Genomic DNA, 20005 nt, shown 5'->3' on the forward strand with positions numbered 1-20005 from the left:
CTTTAAAAAGGATGATAAATTATAAGAATAGTAACTATTTATTTCATAAAAACTACTGTTAACTCTTTCAGTTCGTGATTAATAAAAATCCTCATCTACTTTTCTCTAGAACTAATGTATAACCAGAGGTTCATTATCTTGAATTTATATTTAATTTCAATAAGAGAGAATTCAAACAGCAGGTAATTGAAAAATGCGAAATTAAAACAAGTAACCAATAAAATGAATGAATAGGCTGACCAGGTTCTGCAGAAAACACTGCTTCCTTAATTCATAATTTACCTTTTCCAGTGATCCATCACACAATAATCCTTTTATGTACTTTACTTCCTATGCATTATTTTAGAAAAGTACTTAAGACAGCAACAAACTGGATCACTTTAGGAACACCAGAACAAAACTGCAAGGGTGTTTTTTCTTTTGTTTGTTTGCTTTTCTTCTTTATTCTGTCATCTGCGTACATCCAGAGGCTGGAAACTTATATTCCACAATTTAATATTGAAAAAAAAATCCCTTTACATCTTGACCGAAATCTTTAGCATTTTAAACAGCACATTGGTATGGAACGAAAGAACAAATGTAAATATCATTAAGTATAAAAATTAGGATAAAAATATCACTGATTAAATTAAAAACCTATGTGATTTCTACATTATTTGTAAACTAATACAGTTTGAAGGGTAGTTGCTTTTGCTGCAGGTTGGAATTTGTTCTTCCTTAGCAAAATATAATATATAATATAATAATATAATACATACAATACTATGTATGTACTATTATACAATACTATTATACAATAATATAATATAATAATATAATACAAAAATATAATAAATAATCCTTCAAAATAATAGTTTGACACATTTGAGGATCATATTATTGTTGAATAAACACTAACACTACTTTTAGTTATCCTTCAGAAATAGTCAAGTACATGATTGAATTTGTCTAAGAGAGTACTCTGTTTATAAATGTTTGAAAGCAACTGTTTTATTGCCTGTTTGTTTTTGAAGTCAGCATTGGAAATATATATATCTATATATCTAAATATATACGCAGTTCTACCCTGGAGTGAACAGAAGACTCTTTGGTAACTCAGAAAACCTCTTCAGAAACCATGCGTTTTTAACTCCTGACTGTAATCTGCTGAACCGTGAACATTCTGCCCATCAAATTACAGTGTTGTCTAATAAAGGGTTTAACTTTCTGCTCATCTGGCACTGCTTTTCAGCTACTGCTTTAAACCTTGGCATTTGCATTCTGCTAACGCTGATGCCATTACAGCTGCAAATAAATTAAGCTGATTTACTCCTCCTGAATTATGTTATGTTTATTGATGCTTGTATAATTTAATTTCACACAAATTCCATTAAAGATTATGCCCTCTATCACAAAATGCTTCCAGTGGGGAAATATAATCAGGTTATAATAGATTTGTGTGTTACATTAAGATGACAATAGTCTAGTAGGTCCACTGTAATAATAAAACAGAACACAAACAAGGGATAAAATCAATGTCACACAAGAACCACTGCCTAGCTAACCGGCAGCCCCTATTATCATAGATTAAATAAAAAAAAAACTCACTATAGTTTTGAGATTGAAGCACTGTTTAATAGTTGCTTGTTTTGTTAAAGAAACTCCTTCATTTTTCTGTTTTAAATAGTTGCTAGCAACACACATAATTAAAGTATTATTTAAACATTAAGCAGTGTTATATAAAGCTGCAAAAAGGAAGTTCCAAAAAAGTTCTTTTCATCATTTAAGAACTGCTAACATAGATTTGGGAAATCCTTTCCCACAATTCAGGGAAATAAAGCTTCCCTTGCATTTCTTCTTTTAAAGAATTCAGTGCCAAATCTGTTACAGTAATTAAAAAAATAATTAACCATGGGTACAACTCATTAAATTCTACAACAAACTAGTAAAACCTTTAAGCAAGTAAGAATTCCAGAAATTATGCCATTCTTTTCAGATAGAATATTTAACCTAAATAAATGAGAATAAATTAACCTAAATAAATGAATGTGCCTCCTCTACAAGAAGACTGGTGCCCAGTCTTCGAACTTAGTCAGTCCTAAGTGTGCCTGCTGAAGTTTATCAGTTAATATTATCTATTGCTACTGTTGTTACTGTGAATACCCAAACAATCCATTATAACAAAACTATGGTTGGGTGATTTTTATAAACATTGTCAGGTAGCAATTACTTCCAATAACCCATCCTGAACCAAATCTGGACTACTGATCTTTAGGTAAAAGAACTCCATATCTTATTTCTCACGGGCTTATTATTGCAATTCAGTGACATATTCATGGCTGTACCTACTAAGAATTAAGCTGAAATGAATTCCTTTTTCTTGGATAAATCTAAGAACTAGATTCCTTGATTTGTTTATATGGAAAATAATATAGAAATTCAAGTTGCAGACTGAAAACTAATATACTGTGTTTAGTCACTGCTTTCCCTTCTGCCTCTCTTCTGAAATGCAACAGAGTATTAACAAATTGGTGTCAAACTTTTTGTTTTTTTTTTTTTTTAAAGAATCAAAAGAGAAGGAAGCTACAGTTCAAAAAGATCTGCATACCTAAAGACCCAAGCTAATTGTTGATCCTACAATCAATCCTCTTACAAGAGAAAATGACGACACAGATAAGGGGGTCAGTCTATGAACTTAACTGGGTCAGCCAATGATGTTTTGTATCCACATCAACTATAATTTATATATAAAGTCTTAATTATCACACTGTATGCAACATATGAAAACATTAATTAACATATCACTTATTTGCTCCTATATCAATTTGTTGTTGTTGTTGTTGTTGTTTGTTTCAAAGAATAGAAATAAAAATAAAAAAAAACCAACTTCCTAATCCCAGAATGGAATCAGGTCCTTAGAAAGGCCTGCAGAAGCAACCCAGATACTTTATATACATAGGAAATGCAAATGGTGTTTGCAGAATTTGATCCTCCTCCACTCCACAACTTACCCACAGACAGACAAGGAGTCACAATTCTCTTCCTAGACCAAGTATTCATATATCACAGGAAGACCAAACACTTCATTCTCAACCAGAAGAGAGTTAGAAAGTTTTCATTTTTTCCCCTGGTTTATGCCATTTGCAATCTTAAATTTCTCTAAAACCATATTTATTTAAAATATTTTTTTATATATGTCTTCATTTTGCCAACTTTTTTTTTTCTTTTTGGTTATGCCAATTAATGTGGTTTTCAATGTCTATTGTTGATGAATATATCTTCTAAGATGTAATTACTGTTTGTTGTATTCTGGTCATTTACTCGTAATTTGCAGTCTCCACAATGAATAGCTTACTCTGAGATGATTTGGCAGAAGACAAACTGCATTGCACAGACAAGTTAACACAGATTCCTGACAGTGGGGAATAGAAAAGTAAACTCCGTGAAGTGGGTGTTATGAGGAACTTTAGAACCAGGAGACAACAACATACTGTCTCACACTTTCCCCTTTCATCCTATCAGTTGAGAGAGATCTACAAAAGGAAGAATTTTCATAGCATCTCAAATTTCTAGACATGATGAACAACAATGCTTCAGTGCTTTAAAAATATCTCCATATTAAAGGTAAATAATTTATAAATGAGATACCTGTGAATATGAGTTTATAATATGACTCTGAATTTCATCCATTGTGTCTGTTCCATAGGACACAGTACCTAGGTGGAGACGCTTAAATATCATCTCATTCTGTGTAAGTGTTCCTGTAATGGAGAAGCACATTACAAACCAGCAAAAAAATACCATGAGAAGGCCACAACACTCCACCCCCCAGTCCCAGTCTTTCTTTTGGAAAGAAGGAATGAATCATAAGTTAGCATCAGTTCAGTTAATTAAAGTAACGCTTGTGCAGAAAGATCAGAGTTAGTCATACTGGAAGAAATCACTGGTTCCACCTTCAGCCTGATTCTGCCACCACAACTAAACATACAAACTAGAAAGACACAAAATCATTTTCCTTAGTATAAAACACAGAAAATGTATTATATGGATAAAACTGACTCTCAAACATCAATGCAACAGTTTGCACCATGTATCAGAAATGCTTAAGGAAAATAAAAAAAACATCCGTCCAGGAATCCAGCACCTCGTGTACAAAGGCAGACACGCTAACAAGCAGGCACATTCAATGTTAGCTAGAATAAGTCATTAAGAACAAACATCACTTCCAAAGTTGACAGATTTAGCCTCCAACTGGAATAAGGCAGAATGAATGAAATCAGTGTTTTCAGAACACACTTTGCATTTGTGAGAAACTACAGGGTGTCAGTCACAGACTGACACTTTGCGTCCATCTCTGCCAACTGTTCACATCCCTGGGTTTGGAAAAACTCTTAATAGAAAGGTGGAAGGTTCAGGCTTCCAAGATGAGGCACATCAGACAAAAAGAGGTCACCTAGCTTCCCATGGTAAACTCACAAAAGATTATCTTGATAATGGCCCTTCCTAAAAAACTATTCCTATAATTACTCAGACAAAGGGGAATTAATTTAGTACAAAACTTTTACTATATTTAACCACACAGTCTTGGGTTATCAAAAATCATAAATGTGACAATATCCTGATGATGATAAACACAACATGATACTAGAAGTGCCATTCTTGAAGCTTTTACAATAATTCTAATGCAAAGGATATTAAAATTATCCACAAATAAGAACTGCAGAATAAACTATTTCACGTCTTCATCCCAGTATGCTTAAAGACACAAGCCACAGGAAGAGAGTAGGTTACTTCTCTCCATTGTGTGGAAAACAGAACTGTTTGGACAGTTAGCATCCAGCTTATGCATCTAATAGGGCTAGAACTATTAGTAATTTTGGAAGATTCAGTAAGGTTGTAAAAGTCACATCTTCCTCAGTTATATCTGATATGTCTAACAGTCCTACATTCTGGTAATATCTGTATGGTGACACTTCATTTCAATTGTTGTACCATCAAACCACAGTTATCAGACCATGTCTAGTTGTATTACTATAGAAGCATTAGATGATCATTCCAAATATATTTCCTTTTCCCTCTCTACCATTAAAAACTGACACTTTCCATTCATGTTTCCTTACATGTTGTTCAGGATTTTTTACCAGTCATACCATTTGAATTCAGAAAAATATTTAAAACAAGGTTTGTATGAAACACATAATTTCTTCACAAAATGCATAACATTATTAAAAATACATATGAGAAGTAAAATATTCCAAAGGCTGGAAAACAGCCCACGCAGATAAAGTTCTTGATCTCCACAATTAGGAAGACAGAAACTTTTGACTACTTTTATACAAGGGATAAGAAGAGTTTGTTTTTATAGTCATCATGTAAGTCCATGAAGATTTTTTGTTTGCCTTTACAAGCTTTACTTTTGTTCAAATATTGTTTGTTAAATTTGATTACATTTATGACTGTAATTGTGGGCTAGGAGAAAAAAAAAACACAACAATCTACATTTTGCAGATGAGAAACAGGCAAGTTTCCACTTGCAATCATGAGAAATTAAAATCTCCATTTAAAAAGAAAACAAAACAAACAAACAAAAAATCCAACACAACAAAAACACTAAAACAAAGTTCTTTGTTCAATATTGTTTGTTGCAAGAAATTTCCAAATAAATCTGCATAACGTTTGTTACTTTCCAGGCATGTTAACATCTTCTCACTGCCCATAGCTTTGCCAATTTTTGAATTAAAATAAATTCTCCCTAGGAGTTGGGGAACTAAATGCCACTCAAAATTTGAGACAGCAGGCAACTGTCAAATCTGTTTCTCACTAGTTCAGTAATTGCTGCTTGGGAAAACAGAGAAAAAACAAAATTGGCTCTACGATTATTATATGGAAAGATTATTTCTTCTGACATTACTAAATCTGTCCAAGTCCAAATCATGTGTAGTTGAGGGAAAGGTAGATAGATGGAAAAACTGTGTCATTCCTTCCCGCCTCCCATCTCAGCAAGCAGAGAAGAAAAGCTTCAGAGTAGAAAAGTATGGATTTTCATATCTTGCAAGAATCAGGAGCCAGGGAAGGAGGTTCAGGAAAAATGAGCAAGGGAAAACAATTTATAAAGACAAGGTTAAACATTCCAGCAATCACAATTTAATACTCAGATTTTATGCATTACTTATAGAATCAACATCCTTCCATTTTATCAGCTACAGTAATAGGAAACATCTATGGCATATGAAAGCAAGCTGCAAAAATATCTGTACTTGCTATTCAAAATTCTAATAAAAAAGAAGGAAAACAAAACCCAAAAGAAACAATTAATTTTTGCTCTTGGTTTTTTAGACTAGCATTAGGCTTTCAACAACAGACAATACATATGAAGCACTGTTGGAGAAACATGGGTAGCTGCATTTATAAATGCATAATTACCCCAAATTTCTGCAAAAATAAAACAAAATACACACTTTCCAGTCATCCAAATGGAAGTTAAAAGTTTTCCTATATGTGAAAATTAAGAATTTACTTTTACATTCTTCTAATGAATGAACACCAAAAAGGATGAAGACATCCCCAGTAACTTGGTCCAAATATTTCATAATGCCAATCAATCACGTTACAACTTAAGAAGCAGTTCTTAAATTGTAGTCTTCTGGAAGAAACCTAATACGCCTTGACAAAACAATGCATTGTTTACTTTATCCACCAAAATGCAAGCCTTTCAAACATGGAGAGAAGGGATTTTTTTATATAGCTTAATTTAGGAATGAAAAGGAACCCAAAACTGAGCCATTTTTCTAGTCTGCTCAAAGTGATAAAAGTACTGAAGGACAGTATGAGAGCTTTCTACTTTTGATAATGCTTTTTAAACACTTATGTATCAGTTCCGCACTTTTAAGACATTGCTAATATGAATTTAGTGGATAAATAAAACTACTTTAGAAAAAAATTAGAAATTATGGTAGTCAGTGTATGATCTCCAACTAACATCACATATTCTTTGCTCTGCTATACAGTTAGTTACCACACAAGGAAAATATCCTGACAAAAAGTTAGTATACAATTGCTGAAGAAAAATTTAGTATATTCTTTAATGAATCCAAGAGTGTTTTTTGTTGTTGTTGTTGGTTTTGTTGGTTTTGGTCTAAAATTGTGTCATTAAACACAGAGTAAAGCAGGCAAAGACGAAATTAATTTCTAAGGAAAAAGTCCTGAAGGCATCATTCCCTGGGTGGCAACAGATGTGATTCACAACAGAGCTGCAGAGTTTTGTTGTTGTTGTTCTTGTTTTTGTTTTGAGAAGCAGATGCAGATCTATCTGATCCTACATTACTATATGGTAACTGGGACTAATACCAGCAATTTAAAAAAGCCAAAACAAAAGAGCAAGAAAATACATGCAACAGAAGAATTAGTAACTTTATCAGAAATTGAGAAGGTGAATAACCTTTAAGAAAGCATGCATTCTTTGATTGAGCTATTTACTTAAATAGATAAAAAGTCAGGGCAAAATTGAACAGTTTTATTGAAATTTTAAAGGAAATCCAGCTCAACACTCTTAATAAACTGTTGGCAACAATCTGGAGACAGATATACTTTCTCTGAACCTTAGAACAAATACAATCTGGTAAGATTACAAAAGGAAAAATTAAAAACTCATGATAAACACATACGTCTGCTCACTCAACTGCTCCACTTATGAACAAAAACCATAAACATAACCACCATAAAACCTCAAACCAAACCCCAGGATAACCTACAACCTGCTAGGAACGAAGGTGAAAAAGCTAAGATTTGCTTATCTTTGCTGGGCTGAAGGTAACAGTACTCGTATCATTGATATGGTTAAGAATAGCAGTAGCTATTTCCTACTGATATCAGCCTTTCACAGCAACATTCATATTCATTGGATACAACATGGATTTTCAGTAGATAGGTATCCAACTGAGGCCACAAAGTAAGGGTTCCTTTGACTGATCTACCTCGAATGCATGTCTTGAAGCTTCCTGTAGTATCTCATGATAAAAGCTTTCTATTCTAGTGTGCTCTACTCAACTGCAACCTCAGTGGTACTAAAACCCTGGAGACAGAGAACAGATAAAGTTAGCTGTGTAAATATGTATGCATCAAAGTGAAGTGAGGAGAGATTATTTCACCAGCATTTCATTATTTTTATTTTTATTTTTAATTACTCTGTGGTAGCTTATGTTAAACAGAAAAAGACTCAATAGTCTTTAATACCTTAAAAGATATATTTTGAGAAATAATTAGTGAAATTCACTATTCTAATAGTCCTTTACATTAGGCACATTTAAGGAAAATGCCTACATATACCAACCTCTAACAAGACTTTCCCAGAAAATCAAGAATCACATTGCTCTATGCATCTGTTCAACTATTATATTTGTTAAGTATCTCATTTGGTCCAAACACCCGCTAAAATGTTAATTACAGAACTCAAATACAAGTGTATGCATTAGTAAATAACTATGCTTGGAAGACTGTACACATTTGTTATAGCTAAATATGCTGGAAGTTGTCGTGAATGGCAGAAGGCTTGCCATCCCACATCCCAAGTAACAAAAGTATTCAAAAAATATTGCCAAATATCTTTATTTTTCTTTCAGGATTAAAATCTTTTTATACACTGGAGAGAGTTAGATACCATGCCCAGCTGCCCTTGGAAACAACTGGAAATAGCTCCCCCTTATAGCTGCCCCCCGCCCCATAACAGATGACGCCTTTCTGTCAAACTTATACGTGATTCAAGTCCAAACAACATGGCATTTTGGGTAATGGATGCTATAATTAAAATGTGAGTCCTAAAAAACCTGTTGTTTTAGTGGGTGTTGTTAGTAATGGCTTTGTTCTACATGAAGATAAAAACTCCCTAACAAAGGAATTAATGTATTGCTTTAATAGGCTGCACCCTGAGTTAAGTTTTAAAATTTATGAGTTCTCTGCAGCATTGTTCTTTAAACAATGGCATTGTCAAAGGCAACCAGTGAGAAGATTAAAGTTCTCCCAGCAGATTAAGTACAAATTATCTGTCCTCCTGTTTCAGCATCATTTGTTCATTTATCACATAACGTCTAGTATTTCTGGTCAGTGTCAATATGCTCTGCATCCTTGCAGTTAACAGATGTCTTCTCTTGTCGAATGAATTACTTTATGTTTCACGCACTGGTGGCCGCAGATGTGTCACTATAGCAACATCATTAATTTCAGATCTTACCGGAAACATGCACTCCAATCAAACCTAATTATACCACATTGCTTTCTTGTCCCACAATAAGGAAACTATAATGCAATTATCGGGATACTTCATTTTCTATTCTACTGTGGCAAATGAGAGAGCCACTGTGATGGACGCTTCTTGTCAAAAAGCTTATTGATGAAGCACAAACCCAATTTACAATCATACAAAGAACTACCTTGCAATTATGTTAGTAAGGCAATGCTCCTTAGACTCAACAGCTAATTCTCAATCATTTCCAGTGAAGCTTGGACCACAGTATAAGATTTTTGCAGACTGTTCTATTTTTATTTTCAATATTGAGAAAAGATTTGCTTGTTTACATTTAAGAAGATAAGCCTTTTAGTCCCACTTTTTAATAGCACCTACTTGGAGAGACAACTACAAAACTGTCTTTCTCCTCTGAACAGCCAAGCCTTAAGTGGGCTTACGAAGAACAGAATCAACTGGTTTGTAAGATTATAACTGGAAGTTCAAGCATGAAAGTACTGAAACCAGCTCTCATGAACAGTGTGTAACCATGCAATAGCAATCTTGGATTAACTGTACAGATGCTGTTCATTACCTAAAAGTATGCTTTACATTTATGATAAAATGCAGAATAAGACCAAATATATTCATCAAGAAAGGAAACTGGAAGCAGCTACTGATATACTCAGGTATATCAGGTATTGCACATTGGCTGCAAGTTTGCCTAGATGTAAAAAGTTTAAAAAATACAGGACATTTAAGACTAAGAAAATTGAGCAGTGCTTCGTATGATGGTCTGAAGAAAAGCACTGTCTGGAAGGCCATGGCCAGTTTTCTGAAGCTTGTCAACTCTGCTGGACTCCAGGCTTATTTTCAGTTACCTCAGCTTTCCACTAACACTTGCGTAAAAGCACATAGGCTGCCTGTTAGAGCAAAAAGTTTGGTAACTACTGCCCTAGAATACTGCTTCTACATTCATTTTTATATCATTAACTTACAGATTCAGACCTCCCTCTAGAACTCAATAGACTTCAATGCTCTCAAAAGCCTTTGAGGCTGAATGCTAGCAATCTTCCAGACTATATGTAAACACATTTGCTGCTAAAGCCTTTTTACACTTGTCTATTTAGCCCCATTCAAGTATGCACTCTGAAAGGCCAGAACACAAGTGCTTCTTAAAATTAAACAGAACTACTGTGATTGCAAGTGGCATGATGCAGCTTTGGAAAAAAAACAAAAAAAAACAAAAAAAAAACCTAACCCACCAACAATTAGAATAAAACAAGGCTGTTTCTCTTATGTATACATGTCTATGAAGTGTTTTCTTTCAAAATTTTATAAATGTAACTATTTTCACTTTGAAAAACCCAGTCCCACTAAATTTAATGCTATTAGAAAATCTTTTTTTTTTAAGTTATTTTTAATTACTGTTGTATTAGGTTAACTTTATCAGTTGTTTTTCTACAAGTAGAACTGATGCTTTTTTTTTTTTTTAATTTTTTTTAAACTGGGTTGTAGGTACATAGCTTGAGGAAAAGAACACAGCACAGTGATTCTTGTGCTTTACGATATAAACCACCTGTCACCAGACAGGGTCAGAATATAATTCTTGCATTGTATAATATAATTTCAGGATTGTAAAGTTGGCTGAATAAATTATTAGCATTTTATTTTTCACTTAAAATTTTCAGTGCAGTCTGTAACTGTAAGGAGACAATGCTAAAAGTGAGCCAAATTTCTAGTTTGGTACGGTAACTGGAATATTTATCAGAAAAGTTTTCGTATACAGTGTCTTTGCTTACAAAGTAATTCTTTGGGCAAATGAACTCTACTGCACTGTTCTGAAAATTTATTATTTTTGAAAATACTTTCCTTTTTCCAAATATATGCTGCAAATTGCATATTTCAAGCTTATGATGAGACAGCACTCTTGAAGTTACATAAATTATCACGATGAAAGGTGCAATTAAAATCAATAAGCAGTTTCAAACAGAATGCAAATCATTAGGTAACTGAAATAAAACTTGTTAAAAGAATTGTTCGTTTGCTTTGAAAAATTACCACATTATAATTAGGAATACTTTTCTATATGCTAAGAAAGATGGCAGTTGTCTTTTTCTTTTACAAAATAAAAGAACAGCATTCGGCAGCATGTAAGTTTACATATGTACCTATAGAATAAGAAGAAATACATTTTCAAAATATGACAATATATGAAATACATGTTTCATTTCAAAATAGGCACTACTGGAAGTGTTGAGCACAGGAGTGAATGTGGACCTATTTCAAGGAAAAAGCTGTGAACTGGGTATTACACTTTCTGAACAGCATAATAGAGTGGAAACCACCTCCAAACCATCTCACCATTTTGAAGTAGATTTTACTTAAAACCACTAAAACATTCCTTCAGCTGTTTGAGAAACAGCTTTCTCATTTCAGAACTTAGTCTAACTCAGCTTCTGAAAAAAACAGAATGTCTGCCAGAACTGATTTATTGAATCTCAGAAAGAACCAAGAAAGGAGAAAAAACACTGCATTTGCTAAAGAACTTGTTATTTATTATGATGTTTTCTGAAATAAATTCTAAGAATCCCTCAATACTTCTAAGACTTAAGAGCACGGTAAGCCTGTCACAAGCTTCAGCCATAATGGTAGACAGCAGAATAGAGCAAGCTATCACTTCTTCACAGTTACCTGTCTTCTGATCCTAGCAGGGACCAGGTTTTCCAATATACCAGGTCAGGTACAATAATATATTACAGTTAAGAAGATGAAATCATACGGCAGCTCTAGAACTGGTCTTTGTAACATAAACAGCATCTAATTTCATGCGAAGAACAGATATCATTTTAAGATGTGATCTTATGACTTGTTTAGGAGATGACTTTCTCTCTTGAAGGCTGTTCTTAACTGTTAACGATCATACAATATTGCAGTAGAAATAAGATGCAGAAGAATAAGGTGCATCTTAAGCGCTAATCCAGAGTTTTTTCGGAGTAAGAGATGTGTGGTACTCTTACTAATGCCATCAAATGTCCTGTTACCGCATCAGAAGTGTTCCCACCAGATTAAATCAGATTATTACCAAATACTAACTTTCCTGTGTAAATACCAGCCTAGCTAATCCAATTGGCACTACTACAACAAATCCCTCAAGCACATGCTTAATATTTTATTGAAAAAATAAAATGAAAAAATAAAGATCAGTAGTATTAATCTACTTTTTCGTTAACATATTAAAATATAGAATAAAGTTTACAAATTTTGTAAGTCATCACATTTTGGAATTGTAACCTGATATACCTGTTTTATCCGTTAGTAAATAAACTAATCGTCCCAACTCTTCTGGTATGGTGCTAGTTCGAACAACTGTTCCAGGAATATTGTCATCTTTCATAATCATCCACCCATAGGCTGCCTTACCCATGTCCAAGTTCACACGTAAACTGCAAAAGAAATATATACCATAATCAGTGTGAATATTAGGCAGTGAAAGTTATAACCATAAAAGCAAAACTCAAAGCTGTTTTTAGGATACCAGAAAAAAAATCTTAAAACTACATACAACAAACATTTTGGAACATCTTTGTTAAGTGTTTGTAGAGTACATAACACATTAGAAACTCAGGCTCTATCCCAGACTTTTAGGAACTACTACAATACAAACGAATGCAATACCATGTCTCCTACATGAGACAGACTGCAACTCTTTTGGAGATTCTTAATATACTTATATTGCTACACTTACACACATTGACAGTATTATACACTTTATCAACGAGTATCAACAGATTCAAGTCACAGTTTCAATCTGTTAAAAAAGCAAAACCAAACAAACCTATTTTTTCTTTATAATGTGAAAATAAAGATATCATTGTAAACAGTATTGATGATTCTTCAGGTCTTCATTTTTAAATAACTATTTTTCCTTTAGGAAAGTACAAATACATATGTCAGTTTCTTTTTCTCACCATGGCTAATCAACAATGTCAACGTCCTTGCCAAAATATAGTTACAGAAATCAAGTGAAAAGTAAGAATAGTGCCCAAACAGTGAAATTCTGTGATAGCCTGTAGGCCAGAGCTGTTACTGCCAGCAATAAAAAGTAGCCTTTGGGTAGGCTCTATACTAGAAATTTTTGTTTGCAGCAAGTTTTACTATTTACAGAAGTACAGGATCACAATAAATTTATTTTTTCCAATTCACCCCGTGTCTGCATATTTTCTGTTAATACTTCCATGACCATGTCACACAAGAATTAATTGCTCTTATTCCTTGTATTCCTAAGTCATAATAAAAAAGAAGTCTTCACTGATGCTGGTCAGAGATAACTTAAATCACATTGCTTCTGCCCAAAATTGAATGTTCTAGCTCAAAAGTAGTTCTAACACTTCCTTCCCTTTAGCTATTCACCATACTCCTGGTTACCATGTGAGAGGAACAGTGTCTGAGGAATAGGCACGTGTTCATTTCTGTTGACTCTGCTCTACGAGAAATACAGAAAAGACAGCTAGGATGGTAGTAATGTAAATGATTTGTAGCTAATTTGCCCTGGCCAGAGTCCCAGGTTTAATAACAGGTTTACATTAACATGACTTAAAACTGTCCAAGGGTATACTAAGGTCAAAATACTTTTTTTTTTTTTTTTTCTTAGCAGTCCTAAAGTACTGCTTTACAGTATAACCAAAACTGCAGCCACAATATTTCTCTGTCCTCCTGCAATCACAGTGACAAAGTGATTGTAAATTACCTGAGGTAATAGTGGTGGTAACATCTCCTCCCATAAAGATGAGATGCATTTAACTAGACTTGCGGGATCATCTGAAATTTCATCACTTTGAAAAAAAACAGTTTATTCCAAACCCCTCTCCTTCCTAAATTTGTACAGCAGACAACAATGCATGTTGTAGTCTAAAGAGAAACAAGCCTTTTTGATACAATACTCTTGACCATGGAAGATGGTACTCTACTCTTGAATTAGATTTTATTTTTCCATTAAAATCAGCAATGGCAAAAAACTATCCCTCTACCTGGTGAGGTATCCCAATTACTTTTGGGATAGCATACCTAACTTCAGCTCTCTTCAATCACACAAATATTTAAAAATCAAGACAGAAAACAGAAAGGGGACTTAACCGGACTTCTTTAAATTGAAAACATTACAGTATGAAAAATACTGGAAGCCACTTGCCTCACAGTGGTTAAATACAGTTTTACCTTGTATTCGTCAATACAGAACCGGTAGTATGCTACCAGCATTTGTTTATGTATGTTTGTCAACATGCAGAAAGATAGAAATTAAGAACCAATGCAACAGACTTCACACTGAAATATGTAATAGCTAACAAAAGGAATGACAAACGATTTACTCCTCTTAAGGATGAGAATCTGCTACTTAGTGAAGTACAAAGTGTGATCTCTAGCTCAAGAAGGGAAACAAGCACACTAAGAATGGCTAGACATTTGCTATAACTTATTTTAATTGAAAGATCAAAGCTGCTCATCATCCCACGTCAAAGATGTATTTGGACTATAATTTTATTTTTCTTATTTTTGCCTGGGCTACCAAGATATGTATTCTGTGAGGAAAGCTCTATTTAAGAGTTGCAACCTCAGGCACAACGCGCACAAAGGAAATCCACATGGCTGCTCATACCAGGGGAGAAGTACAAGTCATCCAGATATGGAAAACTGTACTTAGGAAAGATCAAATCAGAGAGATCTCTCAAAGCTTAAGTGCTGTTCATATATTCACTTGCATCTTTTATGAGCATGTGTTAGCAGGTTTTGATGTTTTGAATGTGCTCTATATTCATTTAATTACAATCTGTCAAACGTAATTGAAAGATAAGGAGAAAAAAAAAAAGACAGACACCTCTTGATAAGCAGTGAGGAAAAATCTATAATTCAAATCCTGGAAGTATTTTAGGAATTACCCTAACTTTCCAGCACGTACTCCTAAGTGGAACAGAGTTTATACCCTCTACACTGCAAAGGCCTAACAGAAAGCTGGCACCACTGGCCTCCAGAGAAATAATGTCTCTGAAGTGACTAGTACAGCCCAAGGTAGCTATCTAGCGCAAGAAACAAGAATAAAAGGAACACAAAAATGAGGAATATAGATGCATTTTTAGTATTGATTCTAAGATTTGTATGCTGTATCTTGCTCTGACTTCCTTCATTTGGCGTCTGTTGTCTTAGTGCAACTTTTTCTCTTTGAAATCATTGTAGCTATCACCTAGCACATCATGGACACTAGTGAAACATGGAAAAAATAATGGAGGCCTATTAACACAGAGTTTGCTTTCAAAACTGGAAATCTCTCCAATAGAGCTTCACAAGAATGGATAGAAATACTTGACGGAAATGTCCAATTACTTTTATACATTAAAACAAGGAGAAACCAATCTTATTCAACACCAAGCAATTTTCCGTGCTTGGCAATATTAGCTATCATTTCTCATTAGCCCTTTATGGACCTTAAAGAACCTCATTATACAAACAAAAATATTTTAAATCCATCAGTTACTCAATGCCTTCTCAATTTCATCCATTTTTAAAAGACTCCAGACAGTTAAGGAAAATTCACAAAATAGCATCATATGTAGCACAACTAATAAAGGTCACACTGACATAAATTTTGCATTAGTAACACTGATTTTTACAAAGATAAATAACGTGTAATCTCTAAACAGTAAGTTAATATAGGTACTTGGAGGTTGTTGCACAGAACAGGTATATTTAGTGAACATAGTGTGAACTTTCTTGTCTCTCATCCTCAGCACTAGTTACCCTAGCAGGCAAACCTTTCATCCAACTCAGGGATTTATTCTGCTATAAGCCAGGACAACATTCCTCTGTAATTCAGCCTGAGAACAAATCAATAACACAACATTTCAGAATCCACACTGCTTTTTACTACAGGTTAAAAACAAATACTTTTGCTTTTATTCCTTCAAAAACATCAGTACTGGTTTGGGTCAAATAAATTCATATTTACAGGACTTCTAAATTTCATTTTTCCCTAAATGTTAACTATATTAGGTCCTCTTGTGAAAATTTCTGATTTTGCTTTTTAGTCAAAATAGACAAATTTGCCAATAAGCAAAGGCCTTCATTGAGCAAGTTTCAGGAAAATATATTTAGAAACTCCAGAAACATTCTGTTTTTCATGATTCAGTGAAAAGCAATCAAGATCTAATGAAGTTAGTTAGCAACGAATTTTGTGAACAAATTGATACCATGCCTAATAAAACTCATGGGTGAATTTGAATCAGAAATGTATGATAGTTTTATTTGAACTCTGGCAGGCAAGTAAGACTTTCCTCAGCAGTTCTGTATATAAGCATAAGCTTTGTAGTAAAAGAGAAAGTCCCGCTGAGACTCTATATACTCATAGCGTTATCCAATTTTTAAAATAAAGCAATTAAGATGTAGTCTTTATTCCCAGTACTTCTTTCTAAGTGAAATACTAAAGATAATATTTGGGTTGAACCAGTGCCCAAACCAGTACCCAATCCCACATACTTCTAACCTTCCCATGGCCCTACCTGCTTGAAACAGCTATAAACCATACAGACACACACGTTATTTACAAGTTAAAAAGATACAGAATCATTTTTAAATAAAAAGTATTGGTCGAGAACCAAACAAAACTGTTTTAACTTTAACATTCCTGGGAAGCTAAATCTTCACAGAAAATTATTTTTGGAGTCTGACAATTTCTATTGCTTCTATTAATTTGCACTACACAAATAAAACAAACAGAAGTTACTGCTTTTAAATGTAATACTCACCAAAATTTAAATAAAACCCAACCCATAGCTCAACCTTTTACTTCCTCCAAATGATCCCCCCCCGCTTCTCTTTGGAGAAAAAAAAATGATTTTTTTTTTTATTTTTCTCTGCTGATACTTTCAAGAAGAGTCAGATCTGTGTTCTTGCTTGCTTCATAAATGGTCTCACTAGGACTCTTGACCTACTTTTATTTTCTTTCTAAATTTTGTCTCTTATGTTAACATATGAAAGAAGATCAAAGAATGTACACAGCGCTTTACATAAAACCCAGACAACATATGTAATTTTGAAAAATGACTCAATTCCACACATTTATTCTTAAATGTGTGGGAAAAAATGTTCAACAACTCCATATTACTACAGTGACTGCTGCACATAAAATTTTTAAAGGGCAGCATGCAACACACATACAGGTAATTAGATATTTTAACACAGGTAGAACTCAGGAAGGTATCTGGAAAATGATTTAAGAAAATTATCTATAAAATCCTTAAATGCTGAAAATACAGCAAGAGTATACAATACAAACAGAACTCATGTCAAACTTGAGCAGCTTGGCACAAGAGCTGTCACATAAGGAACTTACTAACTTCCCATTAAAAATGTTTTTCACATTCATCAGATCAGAGGCTTTCTTTGATTAAGCCTCACCATGACAACAATATTGTCATCTAATACGTCAATAATAATTAGAAAAAGTGAATATTTTTAGTGTATTTCAGACAAATGTGTCATGACTTGCTGTAATATTATGAGGTTAAAAATCATAAAGAAACTAAGAGCAGATAGGGCATGTTGCAACGTTAAAAAGGAAAAAGATCTACTATAATAGATCTGTTAAAAAGTAACTTTTTTTTTTTTAAACTGATGGTGTTTTCTATATGCAGCATGTATATCAACCATTGTAAGAAATGCATAAGACATGAGCTAGCTTAGGAATCAGTACAGCACCACACTGAACAGGCTAAGTCTTGCTTTTAATATAAGAGACAAAAACCATAGCTCCTGTTGCATAAAGAACTCAAAATCAGTTTGTAAAATACCCGTTTCATACAGTGTTTTTCAGTCTCTTAAACAGATGGTGTTATATACCATGATATGGTACAAAAGCTTACACACATTTATAAGGATTACTTAAACTACTTTATGAGTAGCTCTTTAGCGCTTCCACAGCAGAAATTTTGCATCACAGGTAATACGATGTAGGCTATGTCTATATATGTGAGACCACGTATACAGATACTCTCACATCTATACGTTATACACATTAGAGGCTCAAACACGGACAGTACAAACAACAATAAGATTAAATGCAGAATAGCCTATTGTTTCTTTTAAACACCACAATCCTGCACAGGTTTGAGTACTCTGCACTCTTGGAATACAGAGCAATACGCTGCATAAAACTGACTTTTTCATGTTTGCTCATATGAGACAGGGTTTGGTTTAGCTATTAATGAATTCCGATACAAGACCTCCTAGCAGTATTTTCCCTACACCTTACTAAAACCAGACTAACAACTTGAAGGATTTTCTTTAAACATTCCTCTTGCAGACCTGGAAAAAAAGCAGCTGCAAGCTGTCTTTACTCAAGTGAAAGGGAGTTCCATCCAGATGTTTGGGACTTATTTCTGCAGAATGACTAAGTGCCCAGGAGCCTTAGGGTGTTTAAATGAAAGGACAAAAGACATTTCAGCTCCTGTATACACCAAAACTTTCCTAAAAAGATAGCTGATTAGGCCCCCGCCAATCCAACTTTTAGCTGCTGCTAAATATACGGCCTATACAATACACATTTTTACCACATTCTTTCTACCACAGCTTTCATTAGATCTCCAGTCAATACCTTGTCACCTTACAGTAAATCCTCTACAGCTCTTAAAAGCTAAGCAGAAGCACATAGAGCTACTGGACTCATATGCCTGCGTGCAAGGCAGTAATTTCATTGAACACTGCTTGCTAAGCCAAAATTATCTTAGAAAAAAAATAAAATGGTTGCATTCATGGGGTGGGTGGAGAAGACTTCCATGGGTCACTTTTTCTTTTAAGGTACTGTAGAAGACTGCTCTATGAATAAGTAACATCCCATCACATGGTGGTGGGGATGACATTTGGTGGTGGAGCTTGTCTATCCTTTTCTTTCACGTTGGCTGCTGATTCTGAATTTATCACGTTAACTCAAGTGAGCTGATGAAGGAGACGCTATAACTAAATACCACGGGAAAGGACAGAATTGCTTTATGGCAAGACTATCTAACAGACTGGTGATCTTTTTCTGCATCATACCAACAGACAGACTGCACCCATACATGCACTGGGATTTTCAACTTGCTGGTTAAGAGGGGATATGCCCCATTCACTGAAATCTCTTCTACTCAAAAATACAAATAGTGGTAACTGTCCCTGTGGTAGTTTTGTTTGTTTGTTTGCTTTAAATTAAAACCGAAAAACCCTGATCAAATTAGTAGCTGGAAAAATTGGAAGAAAAACTCCTTAGGACTTGCATGATTTGTATCACAAGTTTAAATGTGTATGGAAAATGTCTGCATTTCTGTATAAAAAGGAAGTTAAACTCTCCTGGTAAAAATGTAAGCCTGATCTTAAAAAGATGTAAAATTAAAAAGAATGCATCTATAACCATAGTGATAAACACTGCAGCTAGGTAAAAGACAGCATGACTATGACAAAACCTCATGTTCCCCAACCTGAGGGGTCTTTTTGTTAGCACGGCTGGTTTTGCTCTTTGTCATTTGTCATTCAGAAAATAGCCACCCCCTCCACAAACAACAGGATATTACTGTTTTGTAAACAAAAATGAATAACACAGGCCTCAGTACTTCCACAGCTGTATCACAAACCACAGCAGCATGGGCATACATGAGGACATGCACTTTCCCCCTCAGCTTGTGATGTGATAAATGTACTAGATAACATAGACAAGATCTCAGTGATACAAGAGGAACGTATGATGTGCCTTAAGATATCTCCACCTGGTTAGAGACAACTGAAAAA

The 20005-nt window shown here is 34.1% G+C and overlaps 1 protein-coding gene across 7 annotated transcripts in view; it reads right to left on the bottom strand.

Annotated features, from left to right (window-relative positions):
• Positions 1-20005, bottom strand: part of ATP9B (ATPase phospholipid transporting 9B (putative)) — a 179128-nt gene that overhangs the window by 30584 nt on the left and 128539 nt on the right. For all 7 annotated transcript variants that reach the window (XM_080581008.1, XM_080581010.1, XM_080581009.1 and 4 more), the window contains 2 exons: positions 12500-12642; positions 3628-3740 (listed from right to left, as the gene is read on the bottom strand). In XM_080581008.1, coding sequence (XP_080437134.1) covers positions 3628-3740; positions 12500-12642 — 256 coding nt within the window. The remainder of the gene's footprint in view (positions 1-3627; positions 3741-12499; positions 12643-20005) is intronic.

The sequence above is a fragment of the Anser brachyrhynchus genome (assembly GCF_964034855.1).
Source record: "Anser brachyrhynchus genome assembly, chromosome: 2".
In the NCBI taxonomy this organism is placed as follows: domain Eukaryota; kingdom Metazoa; phylum Chordata; class Aves; order Anseriformes; family Anatidae; genus Anser; species Anser brachyrhynchus.